The sequence below is a fragment of the Mobula birostris genome, chromosome 27 (assembly GCF_030028105.1).
Source record: "Mobula birostris isolate sMobBir1 chromosome 27, sMobBir1.hap1, whole genome shotgun sequence".
Taxonomy (NCBI): Eukaryota; Metazoa; Chordata; class Chondrichthyes; order Myliobatiformes; family Myliobatidae; genus Mobula; species Mobula birostris.
Genome location: NC_092396.1, coordinates 19,526,670 through 19,543,956, shown reverse-complemented (window position 1 = coordinate 19,543,956; position 17,287 = coordinate 19,526,670). Strand labels below are relative to the sequence as shown.

At 44.3% G+C, this 17,287-nt stretch overlaps 1 protein-coding gene across 6 annotated transcripts in view; it reads left to right on the top strand.

Moving 5' to 3' along the window:
* Nucleotides 1–17,287, top strand: part of LOC140188725 (segment polarity protein dishevelled homolog DVL-1-like) — a 154,920-nt gene that overhangs the window by 67,515 nt on the left and 70,118 nt on the right. For all 6 annotated transcript variants that reach the window (XM_072245301.1, XM_072245297.1, XM_072245296.1 and 3 more), the window contains one exon: nt 16,768–16,892. In XM_072245301.1, the coding sequence (XP_072101402.1) occupies nt 16,768–16,892 (125 nt within the window). The remainder of the gene's footprint in view (nt 1–16,767; nt 16,893–17,287) is intronic.

The following is a 17,287-nucleotide window of genomic DNA, read 5'->3' as shown; positions in this document are numbered from 1 at the left end:
ACCTCCGGCCTTCAGGATCTGCTCCACATTTGCTGTGATGAATTTTAGCTGGTCAAGGTTGTTGTGGGATGCGAGAATGTCATCAATGTAGCTGTCGTGTTGAAGCACCTGCCGCTCCTCTTTGAGGCGGGTGAAAGGAGGGAGGTTAGCAGTTTCGCGCATTGCTAGCTGCACAATGCACCCTGCTGGTTTATCTCCAACGTTCAGTCTTGTGATTGCATATTCCCCCAGCTCCTCGTCCTCGGAGTCTCGCCAGAGAAATCTATGCAGGTGCACCTTTCAGTCTTCCAACCAAACCAAATTGTACATCTTTTTTATGCCACCCAGAGCAGCATATACTCCACCCCTGAATCTGAGTAGGATGGTGTGAATCTGGTTGAGGACAGCTGGACCTTTCATTAGCAGATCATTCAAGCTCACGCCTCTGAACTTTTGGCTGCTGTTCCACACAAGTCTCACTAAGGTCATGACAGAGTGGGGGTTTGGTGCAATAAGGTGACTCATGTACCAGACTGGCCCGTTCCAGTTGATGACCGTGTCTTTGGATAATTTCATTGCAGCCATTTGTTCGACCATCTCATGCACTTGAGCAGTGTAGGCAGCTTTCCACTCGGGTTCTTTGGCTAGTTGCTTTTCTGTCCTGAGAAATGTAGCCTCGACTATTCTTTTATTGTTTGGCATGGAAGCCTCGACTATTCTTTTATTGTTTGGCATGGAAGCTGGATCTTCTAACCAAGGATATCTGGCGTGCCAATGTGGTTCCTTGCTGTGGCGGTCACCTGTGACATAGGTGAGGCCTCTTCTTACAACTTCAAGTTCCCTCTCCTCAGCAAGAGTCATTCCTTTGCCGCCCAGCTGGCAGTTTCCGCAGCGGCAACCCCCGCATTTTGGCTTGCATGCTGCGCCAATACTATCCCACTTCCACCACTCTAGGAAGTCCCGGTTGGTGCTTGAAGTACCTGACTCCTGGAGCTTGATGCTATCCTGTTTGTTTGGTGGAAGTTGCTCTGGGACTCTGCTGGTGAGCTCCTCGTACTTTACAGCAGCCACTCTCCTTGACCTTGCAAAATGTGTCTTGGACATGTGGGCCGACACAGACAGCTCCTCAAAGAGATCAGGATGTTCTCCTCCGACCGTCTTCCCCAGTGGTCTGTCCCACAGCACGAGGTCTCCACAGCTCTGGTTCTCTGAGCTGCTAGCTGACCTTCTCTATGGCTTATGAGTAAATTTATTTCTCTGGTCTCAAGTTCATCAAGTGGCGTGTCTGGGAAGAATTTCTGTAGTTGCTTCGGTGTCACATAGTTGTGGACATTTGCAATGCTGTCTAGTCCATAACAAACCAATTGGTGTGATTTGAGAGTGCCCTTGGGAGTGTTTACTCTGATTTTTAGCAGGTACCGCTTTGTCTCCACCTGAACCTTCATCCCCCCAACTCCATGGACGACGAGAGTGATTTCCTCACTTCTGAGGTTCAGTCTGTTTGCAGCCTTGTGGTTTATATAATTGGTGTCTGAAGCCAAGTCAATTAACATCCCGATTTTTTGCCCAGCATTAGCTGTGACCTTGAGAAACATCATAATCACTGGCAGCTCTTACAATCCACTTTCCACCAGAAGGTCCAGTTTATCTTTCACAGTGCTGAAGGCTCTGGATGCAGTGTTTGAAAATACATTGTGACATTGTTTGGCCAATTCTGGTGAAAGTTTGCTGAAGAACTCCTCTTGATCCTTTGTATATTTCTTCCTGCCTTTATCTTCCTCTGGACCAAATCTGCTCTTTTTCTGACCTGCGCTGCTTTTCTTTATTTCAGCATTGGGGCACAGATCATAATGATGCTCAGGAGTATGCTCATCCTTGTAGTCTTGGTTTTTACACAGGTAGGCAAGTTTGCAGTATGAACTGTCATCATGAACCTCGAGACACCTCTTGCATGCCCCCAACTTTCTTACTGCAGCCTTTTTCTCTGGTAGCTTTAGCGCTCGAAACTGTTTGCAAAAGTCGAGCTTCCTTTTGTGCTTTCCATCACCGCAGACTACACACCCTGCATGGTCGTCGCCTGACTTGGTAGACTTGGTTCTGGCATGTCTTGGCTCAGCCCTGGTTTCTCTTCTACTTGGCTCTTCATCCTTCAGTTGCTCGAGCTGCTCATATATGCTCTCTTGCCCTTTGAGGAATTCCAAGAGACTGTCAATCCGATTATCTGGTGCCACAGCATATTTCTTGTCAGCGACATAGACCAACCATTCCTTTTTGAGAGTTTCTGGAAGTTTACTTTCAATTGATTTTGTCACCAGCGGATTTTTGATAGCACCCATGTCTCCAAGGTTACTCAAATCTTGAAGTGCCTTCTCCACAGCTCAAATTAATTCCACTATTTTCCATGACTGATGATTTCTGACAGCTGGCATTTTCTGTAACTCTTCCACTATTTCAAGAGCAATGCACGTTTGAGTTCCATAGCGGTTTTCTAGAACATGGAAGTGTTATAACATCTGCAGGGTTATAAGTAGTGAGGCGAAGGTCTCATCTGATTTTGTCGTCAAGACTGTCCAGTAGTTGAACCTTTTTCACCTCTCTTGAACCGGTCGGCTCTCCCTGCCTCTGGAGTGCTTCCCAGTCCTTTCTCCACCTGTGAAAATCACTTGGGAAGAGCCGTCGGTTTCAATCTGATGGGTGGTGTGGGAAAATTGGAGGGAAACCCCAACGCTGTCAGTGTTAGTCTTTCAGCATCTTCACTTCTCCTTGCCTGCCTGAAGTGGGCCTTCTTGGAAACCAACTTGGAGTTCAAGCCCCTTTAGGTGATTCTGAAGGTCCTTCTGATCCCCTGGTGGGATCCATTGTTTCCACCAACCATGCACCTCCTTCGCTGTCTTTTCCAGTCCTTGCAGGTGGTTAAGCATGAACTCATACACCTCCTGGTTGCCATCGGGTTGTACAGCAGCGACGTTTTCACATTCATCCTCTGCTGCTTGTAGTGCTGTGAGCAATTCAACATTTCCAAAGTTGGTCCAAAGAGTCCCCTGGATTAGGCTTCTGACCTCCTTTGGTTTCAACTCACACTCGCTCGCTGTCTTTGCCAGGTCGGCTTTTTGCTGTTCAGTTAACACAGCTACTTCCTCTGTGTTCAGCTCCACCTCCAGTTCTGCAGTGAAACCGGCCTCCACATCATCATTGGCTTCCATGACTTTCTCGGCTTCCATTGTGAGTTTATTGAAACTGACTCTGAGCGCCTCTTCAGACATGTCTTCATACAAGAAAATAATCTTTTTGCTGTCGTTCGCTCTACCTTTAGTTGCTCAACTGATTTCCCAATAGCTTGATCAGCCATGATTGATTTCCTCTGCAGGCTGTTCACAGGTGAGAAGGTAAGTACAACTTTTTAATGATGCTTTGATGTTGTTTTATCTTAACTTGATTTTCTTCCTTTTCGGGATTCCGGGTCATTGCTCCTGCTGTTCCAGCTCAAAGCTCCCAGATTTCTGTTTTCTGGTCTTCCAGTTTCCCGGTCAGCCAGTTTTTCACTGTCAAGTTGGATTTCTTTTTGTTCTTTGAACAGTGCAGCTTCCCCACTTGAAAGGGATTGAATGCGTCTACCCGAAGGTTTTTTAACTAGATTCCACTCAATGACCAAACAACTTGTCCTTTTTCCTCCTTTTATTTTTCGCGAGTGCGGCAGTTTGATAGTTCCATTAGTTCCATCAACCATTAGCCATTAGATATTAGTCACTAGTCATAAGTGATGAGCCAAAAGTCATTAGACACGAAACACCAGTCATAAGACATTAGACAAGTCATAAGTTATTAGTCATTTAGACAAGTCATTAGGTGGAAAACTGGCTACCTCTCCGGACTTCGTAGACGGATTCCGACCTGCACTTCTCCGCTCCCTCATAGGACCGTTATATTTTCAAACTGAGCGACCCTTCCCGAAGGTTCCCGAGCTCTTCTTAAACCTCGCGCCATTTCCCAGAAGCGCCTGCGCGCGATGATCCCCGTGACGCGAAGCTCGCGCTGACCCCAAAGCGCAGTGACAGCAGTGCTCTCTTCCATGAAAGAGTCTCTAAAGTTATTTAATGTTCAGCATCTTACCGCGGATTTCAACGCTGCTCCCGGACTGCTGCTGTGATGCTGCCAGGTCCCCCTGATAGTCCGTGCAGAAGCAGCACTCAGGCAGTTGGTTCCATCCGGTCTATCAGTGGATTCTTGCTGTTACTTTTACATTTTATTTTCTTTTGCCTCTAGGTCCCAATACTTTCCCTAGTTTGACTTGACAATGTCTCAGCCATTTAATTCCCTTCTCTCACACTAATTCAGGCTACTTATTCATTTAATGTATCTTCCTACTTTTACTCTCACTAGAACATTATGCTGAGAATTATCCTGAAATTACTACATTTAGGGTCCTACTTCCTAGTTCAATATAGTCAGCTTGTAGGATTTCATTTCTTTGTTTTAACTTGTGTCATTGAAAATGATTGTGTATGAAATCTCTGCGATCACCCTCTGATCAATCTGTTGGCAGCTCTAGCTCCTTGGCATGGTCGACGAGTAGCTATAACTGCACCATTTCCATGGACATTGGAAAATGACTCTGATTTCCCACAAAACACAAGAGGAACATTTATTAGGTCTGAGCCTTCCTACCATAAGTTAATGTTTAGATTAGTTTATGGTAATTTAGTGCTTTCTTACACCGGTGCCTTGTTTCACTCTCAATACTGCTCCCCACAATCTCAGTTCCTTATTTTTATTTTTGCTCAAATTACCAACATGTAAAAGTAGTGGAGATATTCTCCTAATCTTTAGTTATCTATCAACTGTCTTCTCTGCCATAAATTACCTTCTGAATCATGACATCACCTCCACTCTGCTGGTGTCCTGGGGTGGTTAAGCTCAATTTATGGAATAGTTACCACTAGCTGCATTCTCTTGTAGGTGATCTTGCCCTCATTGATTGCAGGCCATGTTGCAGTCTCCAATTTAATCTATCTACCGGTCATTGCCTCCGGTGCTGTCACATGCAGGTCCTCTTCAGTTTATCACCAATAAAAGTAGTATTCAATTTAACCCGTACAAATAAGCATTTCTGAGGGATTAAAGAGAAGATCTCTTGCTCTTTTTTTTCAGTCTTCCTCCTGCATAACTAAATCCGGGATCCTGCTTCAGATGGTTGTACCAAACATGTCTTTGTTTCTGGCCACTTGATCCTCAATCTTGGCATGCCTCAGTTGATGCTGAGTTTTCTGTCAGATTTTGCCGGCAGTTTTGGCTTATTATGCGCTGTTTGTGCAGCAGGGGCGAAACTGGATAAAGGAAATTCCGGGTGAGGCCATAGGGGGGCGATGTGGGAACACTGAATCACTCACCCCAGGACTTGCGGCATTTCTGCTTCATGTGTTCAGAGCTGATTCATTGATCAAGTCTATGCTCCTTCCAGTTAAACGCACTTCCCATAAAATCCATACATGTCAGAGGTGTATTCTGGGGATTATGAAATGCAATGTAAAAAGCATTATAGCATGTTACAATGTCCTCAAACTCATTAAGATAGTGTGATAAGTTCCTTGCTTTAATTCAAATATAATTAGGCATTGCACGTTTATGTACTCAAACTTGGACAAATGTAATGTTGACTTGTCAGTCATCCCCATCAGGACTGAAACCTTGCCAAAGGGTCTCGGCCCGAAACTTCGACTCTAGTCTTTTCCATAGATTCTGCTTGGCCTGCTGAATTCCTCCAGCATTTTGTGTGTGTTTTTCAGATTGATGGTCTTCTAAAATGCCTGGTTTATCATTGGTAAATATTTTGGTTTATTATTGTCACGTGTTCTGGGGTACAGTGGAAAACCTATCTTGCATACTGTTCATATAGTTCAATACATTACAACGTTCATTGAGGTAGTACAAGATAAAGCAATAACAGCATGCAAAATAGTGTCAGTTATTGCAGTTACAGGGAAAGTGCAGGAAGGCCGATAACATGCACTGAAAACAAGGTAGATTATGAGGTTAAAAGTCTTATCTTACTGTCCCAGGGAGCCACTTAATAGTCTAATAACAATAGTCTAAGAAGCTGTCCTTGCCTCATGGTACATGCTTTCAGGCTTTTGAATCTTCTGCCCAGTGAGATGGGGGAGAAGAGAGTGTGAAAGTGGTGGGTGAGGGCTTTGATTATGTAAGAAGTGTAAACCTATCAGCGGCGTCAGCAGAGCTAAATAAAAGTACAGAAGGGATAAGCGGCGCGGCCATTGTTGGGAGTAGGCCAGTGGCGAGAGTGGAAGCGACAGGCTTTGGCTCAAAAGAGGCTTCAGCTCGGAAGAGATGTTGGCTCTGTGTAAAGCATCAGTTAAGATTTCCTTTTTGTTTTTTTCCCTCTCTTACTGTACCATTTAAATGGCTGTGGTGTGCTCTTTGTGCCAGATGTTGGAGTCATGGGAGACCTAGAGTGTCTCAGGAACCTGCATCTGCATGAAGTGCATCTGGCTGCAGCTCCTTGAAGATAGTGCTGGGATCTGGAGCAGCAACTGGATGACCTTCAGCTTGTATGGGAGAGCGAGGATATAATTGATCAAAGTTACAGGGAAATAGTCACCCTGAAGTTGCCAGAGGCGAGTAGCTGGGCGACTGTCAGGAGAAATGGAAATAGGCAGTTAGAGCAGAGCACACCTGTGGCCATTCCCCTCAAAAACAAGTATACCACTTTGGATACTTTTGTGGGGGATGACCTCCCGGGAGAACGCCACGGTGACCAGGTTACAGGCACTGACCATGGGTCTATGGTGCAGAAGGGAAAGAGACCGAAGAAGGGAGTGGTAGTTATAGGGGACTCGATAGTGAGGGGAACACACTAGAGATCCAGTGGACGTGAACGGGAAATCCGGATGATATGCTGCCCCCCAGGTGCCAGGGTCAGGGATGCCCCATATCATGTCCACAACATTTTGGAGAGGGAGGGGGTACCAATGACATAGGAATGAAAAGCAATGAGGTTCTGAAAAGAGAATTTAGAAAGCTAGGTAGAAAGCTGAGAAGCAGGGCCTCCTGGTTGGTAATTTCTGGATTGCTGCCTGTGCCACGCACCAGTGAAGGTAGAAACAGGATGATCTGGCAGATAAATGCGTGGCTGAGAAGTTGGTACAGGAGGCAGGGCTTCAGGTTCTTGGGATCTCTTCTGGGGGATGTACGACTTGTTCAAAAGTGACAGGTTGCACCTGAACCCAAGGGGGACCAATATTCTTATGGACAGGTTTGTTAGAGCTGTTGGGGAGGGTTTAAACTAACTTGGTAGGGGGGTGGGAACCAGAGTGAAGGAACTCAGGAAAGGATGGATGGTAAAAAAGTAAAGATAGCATGCAGTCAGATTGTCAGGAAGGGCAGGCGGGTGATGAGACTTAGTTGCAGCCAACAGGCTGAGAATCAAATCATTAGGGATACAGAATGAGAAAGGATAGCAAATACAGTACTCAAAGTGTTGTATCTAAATGCATGTAGTATAAGAAATAAGGTAGATGATCTTGTTGCAATATTACAGGTTGCCAGTTATGATGTTGTGGCCATCACTGAATTGTGGCTGAAGGGTGGTTGTAGTTGGGAACTGAATGTCCAAGGATGCATGTTATATCGGAGGAATAGGAAGGTAGGTAGAGGGGTTGGTGTGGCTCTACTGGTAAAGAATGGCATCAAATCAGTAGAAAGATGTGACATAGGATCGGAAGATGTTGGATCCTTGTTGGTTGAATTAAGGAACTACAAGGGTAAAAGGACTCTGATGGCAGTTATATACAGGCCTCCCAACAGTGGCTGGGAGGTGGATCACAGGTTACAACAGGAAATAGAAAAGGCGAGTCAAAAGGGCAATGTTATGGTAGTCATTGGAGATTTTAACATGCAGATCGATTGGGAAAATCAGGTTGGTAATGGATCTCGAGAGTGAGTTTGTGGAATGCCGAAGAGATGGCTTTTAGAGCAGTTTGTCGTTAAGCCTCCTAGGCGATCAGCTATACTGCATTGGGTGTTATGTGATGAACTGGAGGTGATTAGGAAGCTTGAGGTAAAAGAACCCTGAGGAACCAGTGATCACAATATGATTGTGTTCAACTTGAAATTTGACAAATGACCGTGGAGGAGCGTGCGCTGCTGAGGACCCGTGACTCCACCTTCAGAGCAGGCGACAAGGCAGCCCTCACAGCAGCGAGGGCCAAACTGTCCCGGGCCATCAGAGAGGCAAAGTGTGCACATGCCCAGTGAATCCACAGCCACTTTCAGGACAGCGGCGGCACGTGGCGCATGTGGAAGGGCATTCAGGACATCACCATCTACAAGACAACATCACCTGCCTTTGCTGGTGATGCCTCCCTCCCAGGTGCGTTGGATAATCTCTACACTCATTTTGAGACGGAAAATGACGTGGTGGCGAGGAAGACCACCCCTCCTCCAAACAACTAGGTGCTGTGTCTTACCGCGGCCAATGAGAGGACAACCCTTTGCAGGGTCAACCCACAGAAGGCTGCTGGACCAGACAATTTTCCTGGCAGAGTGCTTAGAGGATGTACAGACCAGCTAGCTGAGATTCTCACTGACATCTTCAACATCTCCCTGAGCAGCACCGTCGTTCCTACGTGCTTCAAGGCCACCACCATCATCCCATGCTGAAGCAGTCTTCAGTGTCCTGCCTCAACAACTACCATCTGTCGCATTCACATCCATCATCATGAAGTGTTTCGAGAGGCTCGTCATGAGGCACATCAAGACCCCGCTGCCCCCCTCACTGGACCCCCTGCAGCTCGCGTACCATCCCAACCACTCAGCAGACGACGCCATTGCCATCCCCCTCCACCTGGCCCTAACCCACGTGGACAAAAAAGACACATACGTTCGAATGCTGTTCATAGACTTCAGTTCAGCATTCTACACAATCATTCCTCAGAAACTGATTGGAAAGCTGAGCCTACTGAGCCTGAACACCTCCCTCTGCAACTGGACCCTAGACTTCCTGACTGGGAGACCTCAGTCAGTCCGAATTGGAAGCAGCATCTTCAACACCATCACACTGAGCACGGGGGCCCTCCAGGGCTGTGTGCGCTGTCCACTGCTGTTCACTCTGCTGACCCACAATTGTGCTGCAACACACAGCTCGAACCACATCATCAAGTTCGCCGATGACAGGACCGTGATGGCTCTCATCAGCAAGAACGATGAGTCAGCATACAGAGAGGAGGTGCAGCAGCTAATGGACTGGTGCAGAGCCAACCTGTCTTTGAATGTGAACAAAACAAAAGAGATGGTTGTTGACTTCAAGAGGACATGGAATGACCACTCTCTGCTGAACATCGATGACTCCTCCGTAGAGATCATTAAGAGCACCAAATTTCTTGGTGTTCACCTGGCGGAGAATCTCACCTAGTCCCTCAACGCCAGCTTCATAGCAAAGAAAGCCCAGAAGATCAATGAATGTCTTTCACTGAAGCAATGAAGCAGTGGTTGATGTCTGTCTTAGTGTGCGTCCCAGGAAACAGCCTGTGATAGAGAGTCCTCTGTTACACAGGTGCTGGGGATAAACTGGGACCTTTATATTCATCTTCACACCTTCTAAGCAAATCCACAGTTTGCAAAGAGGTGGTTAACCATTTCTTCCCCATCATTGCCGTCCCAAAGGCGGCATACATTGGGGGCGATATCTCACCAGTAACGGCAAGCTCTAACTGGAAGGGAACCTCTCACTGCCAGCCAAACAAGCTCTTGGTGATTGTTAATCAGATCTGGCAATGAAGAGTCCTGCCATATAGTGCCATGGACCAGATGCTTGGAACAAATCTATAGAACCTAGTGACAATTGGTGCTCACGTACTTTGGGTCCATACACCAACTGATACAGCCACATACAAAGGATGAGGGCAATGTTGGGTACACTTTTGCCCCTTTTTTCATGGGACATGTGCATTCATTCCATCTTGGCCCCCAAGAAAAACAATGTCACAGGTAATTACGGAGGCAGAGGAGTGAGGAAAGGCCACACCTGTGCGTACTACAACAGCCTTGAGACCATATCATAAACACAAAATAATCTGCAGATGCTGGGATCAAAGCAACACTCACAACACGCTGGAGGAACTCAGCAGGTCGGGCAGCATCCGTGGAAACGTCAACTCATCGTTTCCACGGATGTTGCCCGACCTGCTGAGTTCCACCAGCGTGTTGTGAGTGTTGCTGAGACCATATCATACCTGATGACCAAGTTCTTCCCAGTTATTGACATAGCATGCAATTGTTGACGGAGAGCAGTATTTCCAGAGACCCAGTTTTTGTTTTACCTTCCCAAACTGTTCCAGCCAAGTCCTGTTACATACCTCAGCCCTGCTGAACTAGGTCTCCAGCACCTTCAGGTACATTGGATTGGTTGGGCTACTTGCCGGAGAGCATGGCCTCACTCTTCCTGCCGTTGGCACCGAACCCTGATGCCAACTCAGACTGGTCACAGCTGAACTGACTGTGTATCAGAGCAGAAGAGGTGTTTTTGTGGTCACAGGCAGAGCAGAAGCCATGATGCATCTGGATAGGATGCTTCAACTCTCACCCAAGACGGGTAACACAAGATAGCGAAGCGAAGGAGTGTCAACCTTGTTGAAAAATGAATGCAGACCTTCCTAATTCTTGACCTAAACCAATTTGTGCTGCTTAGGTTTTTCCTTCCCAAGACAACTCCAGAAATTTGTCAGACAGAATTACTGTCTTCCCTGCATGCAAACCATATTTAGCGATGTTCCACAAACAAGTACTGTGGCCTTGTAATGTTTTCAGCATCTATTCTATTACTTTGGCAGAAAAATAAAATTGAAGCTCCTCGGGTAGTCCTTGAAAGCATAGAGTGACCATGTACTTGTGGTTGTAGGATGAGTCACAGTCAGTTTAATGTACAGACTGGAAACAATAGTACATAAGAATTAACAACTGGTGAGTGGATTGTTCAGTTAAGCCCTGCCACTGTCAAAGTGCAGCAGCTGAGACCTATTCTGGGAAACTTAAAATGATAAACTGTGGAGTCCTACATTTCTTACGGATTTAATGTTTGTGGGAGCCCTTTGATTCTTATGGATGGAGATGCCTTTTGGGGCAAATAATATTACTCAAATGGAAGATGAAGATGAATGGTACCTGGTCAAAATGAAATATTGAAGGTTATTAGAAAACAATCATACTAATAGACAGAGGCTCAGAAATGCCTGCTATTTCAGCAGACTGCCTGGCACCATGCAAGGTAAAAGGTGTTTAATTTGATGAAGCGCTGGAGAGGTTGTAAATTGCTTTAATCCAGAATGCCTGGAGATCATAGAAAATTACATATTCAGAAATAGAAACCATAGATCAGATTGTCATTATATAGTGATGTCAAAGAATTTGTTAGCACATTGTAATTTTGATGCCTTTTATGCTGGTGGCCAAGTTTTGTGTATAACAGCTGAACAAAATTAATTTAATTTATTGAATATGTCAGATATGATATTTGATATTTGTGTAGATGTGCATTCATTAATGAAACTGTCTTCAAAAATACTGTGCTCTGTGTGCTGTGAGTATTATTGCACAGAGTGATCATATGGCAGCAGCAAACGGTGGCAGCTTCAGTGGTAAGTATGAAATGAGATGGGGCTTGGGGGGAAAGCTGCTACTAATGCATCCACCCATCACAAGCCAACAAGTCAGTTTAGAGCAGTACAAATATCTTACCTGATTAAAAGAAAGGGAAATGACTTCAGTGTGTAAGAGTAGAACCAAAATGACAAGGCAGAATAACATCTATCAAGCAAGGAAGAACTGATAACAAAGTCAGAGTCAAAATCTGTGTCAATATTGAAGCTGATGATCAGCTTTTATCAGTGTGAACACTGATACTGTGGAAGATGGCTCAATTAATCATCAAGGGGTTCAGCAAAATCTCTTTCATTTAATGTGTGCTGAATATAAATATGTATTTTGTAAGATAACATAAATTCTTAGTCAAATATGATATACTTCCTTTATAACCATAAAAGAGTGAAGCTGCCAGTAGAAGTAGATAACCATATTAAAAGAGAGTTTTGTTAGGGAAACATTGGCCTCGTGATTACAGGTGAATTGACGGGATGTATATAGTGTTAGTACTTTGCATTGCATTTAACTGAGCTTCTAGGGCAAATAACTTGCCAAAGAAGGTCCATACGGGAATATAGAGAGCGAGTTAACATCCTGCAAATGTGGAGAAAAAGTGAGATTGGTTATTCTGGCAGAGAAAGGATGAAAAAGAATTTGTGTGACTTAAATAATTGGCTGTAAACTAGAATCTAAAAAAGCAAATAACTAGGAAACATAACAAGACATTATTGCATCAGTTTTATAGATCATTGGTAAGATCACACCTGGGGTACTGTGTTCAAAATCAGACTCCTTATCTAACAATACATAATTTGGCGAAGGTTTGCAAGGCTATTATCTAAAACAGGCCTTTTATTTTATGAGGAAAGGTTGCTGAAGTTCAAAAGAGATGTGATTGAAACAAAAGAGATCTTGAAGGATCCTGATAGGCTGGATATAGAAAAGGTGTGTCCTCTTGAGTGAGGTTTTAAAACCAGAAGTCACAATTTAATAATAAGGATGTATACATTACACAGCCTTAACATTTGTCTGCTTACAGGCAGCCACAAAGCAAGAAACCTGAAAGACCCCAATGAAAAAAGACCATACCCGATGTGCAGAGAAGGAGGGGAAAAAACACAAATCCTGCAAATAATAAAAGCAAGCAACAGCATTCTAAACCAAATTGAGTCCATAGACCTGGACATTTGTCCTGATGAAGGGCCTCTGCCTGAAACGTCGACTGTTTACTCTTATCCATAGATGCTGCCTGGCCTGCTGAGTTCCTCCGGCATTTTGTGTGTGTTACTTGGTTTTTCAGCAACTGCAGATTTTCTCGTCCATAGTCCCATAGCCTGAAGCAGCTGGAGTAGGCCCATAGCCTCGGGCTCAGTTCATCACACAGCGGGGCAGATCATTGTGAAGCTTGCAGCCAGAGCAGTCCCACTGCCTCAGAGCCACAGAGAGAGGAGCACACATCGCAGAAGAGCGAGCAGAATCAGACGGACCCTCACCTCTGTTCCCGACACCCTGCCTTTTCAGTCTATCCGGGCCAGCATTTAAGTTGTCCAAACATCAGATTGTGCCACGCACTAGGACGTGGGCCCTGCCGCAGTGATGCGCACTGGGCCTGGATCCCACTGCCCAGCCCGAGGCTATTCTTGACCTTTCCAAATTGGCTCGGTGCTTAGGTCGGTCCAACCTCGCTCCAGGCTGGTGAATGGGCCCCAAAACTCCTCTGCATCAACTCCTCTCACTTCAACTCCATCTCTAACTCCAACTCTGATACTGTCTCAACAATGCCTCGACCTCGATTCTCCTTGACCATGCCAAGCTCTGACTTTGTACCAGACCCACATGGCTGGATCCTCGAGTCAGCTTCGCCTTCGCTCATCTTTTCATTGTTTGCGGTGATCGTTTACCACAATTTACCACAGAAAAAGTGTTATGAGTGAAGTATTTAGTCGTATTTTTTGGCTTTTGAACTATCAGTAAGTTGTCATCCAACTTCAGTGGTGCCATCTTAAACTGGAAGTTATTACGCGACCTATTTAAGAGAGATGACACATATACTGTATACACATGCATAGGCAATGGTTAATTGGGGTACTTCGGGACCAGTACATTTTGGCTCAATTATCTGTAGTTTCACTGAAATAGTTAAAAAGTTATTTAAAAAAAAGACAAACTACCATTTAACTGAGTAACAAATTATGTATTTAAATTAAATACTGAACAACGTATAACACTACCAGTACTACTACAGTACCGCAAAACTGTAGTGGTTGCTAATACTTATCGATGGAGGTTTTCATCCACATCATGTTCTTTTAACTGTAAATGAACAAAATCAGCGCAGACACCTAGTGCAGATAATGGACTGCATTCATACTATGCGGTCGAGGATTGCATCCTCCAAATCTTCATTTTCATTGTAACGTTCAAGATGATTTCAAATTCTTTGTAGTTTCAAATTTGTTGAGGTTGTGAAATTGTTTCATTCTAACACCTGGCTGTTTGTGGCATCTCCAAGCCTGAACGCTTGAAACTGCAGTAAGCAAAACCATTCTGAATTGCCTTGCTGTTTATTTCTCGCCATCTATCAGTGACAAAAATTACTGCATTTTGAGCACAAACACATGCAACTAACGCTATTTGAAGCTGTCTGTTGTATCTAATGGTGACACATGTACACATGACTGACGCTAGTTAGAAACTGTTCAGCAACAGTCTCCTGTCCCAATTAAGCAGCATAGTGTCCCAAATAAATGAAGGGAATCCCAGCTATTTTCTCGATTAGATTTTGTTCTTTAAGAGTTGTCTCAAATAAGCAGCTGCAGCTGCCCCGATTAACCAATTGCCTAATTAATTGTAATCTACTGTCTATATAGAAAGTTGAGGTTACATCACATTAGTCACGATCTTATTGAAAGGCAGAATAGGTTTAAATAGGCTGAATGGCTGATTCTTATTCACAATTCATATGCTTCTATATGCAGAAAATAACAACAAAGTCAAACAATGGAAGAACTTCACTGCAACGGGGGAGGCTTTTAATGTGAAAACAGTAGCTCCTAGTTTTGTCAGTAACTTTACATAAACAAGGCTAGCTAACTGATACATATCCTGCCAGGCAATAAGCCACTGTAGGCTTTCATCCAAATGTAGAAGTGGCCCACAAGACTAGTCTATTATGTGGGCGAGAAATGTAGACGACTTGCTGGCATTAGTAGGCTGCCATTCCAAGTGAATTGAGTATGTGGGATCAGCAGCACCACTTAACACACTGTAGAAAAGCTTGGATCCAGATTTACAACGCATCTTGCCAAGGACGTTTTTCAGATAATGGTCTGCGGGGTTGGTTATTTCATTGGGAAGAAAGGAATAAACGTTTGACGTTTCTGCCCAAGACTCTTCATCAGGACTGGAAAGGAAAAGATGAAGGCTCTCAGCCTGAAACATTGACTATTTATTCCCTTCCAAAGACCCTGCCCGACTTGCTCAGTTTCTCTAGCATTTTGTATGTGTTACCGAATTTCCAACATCTGCAGAATCTCTTGTGTTTTTGCTGTATGCATCTTATTTGTTCTAAATGTACTCAGATGGTTCAGTTGTGGTGCATTGATTTGAGAGTGGATAGATAGATTTTCTGAATTTCACTCCATGGCTAAGATCACGTAGGCGTTGAAGGCCAGAGTTGTCATGGCTACCTGCTTATTAGGCTATGAACACAAATGCATCAAAGAAGACATTGTTCAGTGGTAAACACACGGGGTTCTGCTGATGCTGGAAATCCTGAGCAGCACACAGAAATGCTGGAGGAACTCGGCAGATCAGGCAGCATCTATGGAAATGAATAGACAATCAACATTTCTTTGCTGAAACGTCGACTGTTTATTCATTTCCATAGATGCTGCCTGACCTGCTGAGTTCCTCTAGCATTTTATGTGTGTTGTTCAGTTGTGCAGAACTTTCTATTAGCTGTGGAAAACCTGCTGCAAAGTTTTAAATAAATCCAACCATTTGTAATGTTCTCCTTTTGCTTTAGAGAAATTCCTGAGCTAGGCCAAAAGAAGTTCTAGCAGCAAATCTGAACAATGTTTGGGTTAGTTGTATATCCCTTATCGTGAAGTCTTGTTCATTAGAATGGTGGAAATTTAAGAGACAAAAAAATTGGTGAGGGCAAGAAAAAAAGACTGGAGTTGAAAGAACCCTGTTGACCTATGCTGCCTCAGGCTTGTCTGCCAAGCAGTTTCCAACTACCTTGTGATTAAAACCTCTCAGTCATACTGAATTACCTGTACCTGAAAGTAACAGAAATCAGTAGTGGCGATTTACCATTTAATTTCTATTGGTTTATGTCCAGTTAAATGCTCAACAGTTGTTAAGAGAGCAAGTTGATTGCCGAGGATGCTCCTAATGGATAAAACATTGTCAAAATATTGTCAATCTGTTGATTTTGTGTAGTCAGTGCTACACAGATATGCAAAAAGTGATGGGACACATAGGTATGCAAAAATTAATCTAAGTCACATTACAGACACCAGAGCGTAAATAGACAAACTGCAGTGTAGATTGAGGGGATACTACACAATGTGATGTGCCACCTTTCAGATGAGACATGCATCAAATCCTAGTCAGTCGGTTCTCCCTGGCATATGGTATCCAGGCTAATATTCATCAATCCAGTATGAATAAAAGTAGGCTGTGGTCACTGCAACTTTACTTTTTGTAGAATATTGCAATGGAAAACTGTTTTACTATTTTTCAAACACTGCAACAGCGACAATTCTCAAGAAGGTCTTGACTGACTGTGGAGTTCTTCATTAGATATCGTGGGGACATCCTGAGATTGTGACATGCTGTTTGATTCTTGCAAAATAATTTGTCAGATTGGTGTTCATATTTGTCCATGCCACTCACTGTATGTTCTCCTGCCTTACTTCCACTCTACTCCATTCGTTATTACCTCCTGTTCCCAGCCATATGCTGCTGGCTACACGTGCTTCCTCACTAATGTGTCCATACCTTTTCCTTATGGATTGTCAATAAGTATGACCAAACAATGCCTCTCGTCTTTAGGAGGTGGTGCACCACTTCTAATGTCTGTGCCTTCCTTGTCCTTGCTGTTCATCTTTGGTACTTTGTGCTTAATTACAGCGCAAACACTGCCGGCAGTCGGGATGGTTTGGACAACGATACCGGAACAGAATCGATCTTGAGCATCAGACGGGAGCGGGACAGGCATCGGCGAAGAAATAGAGAGCGAGAGATACACGATGACAGTGAGTTAAACCTAGCATTTTAACAAGACTCTGTGGAACAACGGGAAGTCCAGCAGGTAATGAAATGCAGGTTCTGAGATTTAGGAACATTGATGTTTATGCTTTACTGCTGGGCTGACGATACAGTTGATGATGTAGGCGTGAGGTGTGACAATGGTCCATGCAGTAAGAAGTTGCTCAATGATGGATAGTGATGTTTTATGATTCAAGGCTATAATTAGACCTGTAGAATTGGAAGCTGTTCACTTTCAACAGTTGAGGCTGTGCCTATGACAGTTTCTTGGTCACTCGATCACACTTGTAGTCTCTTTAAGTTCTGCTTTTTGATCACATAGCTGCAGCCCAGTGAGCCAGTTAATGCTGCAAAAAGGCAATGCTGGGAGGTAGGATGGAGT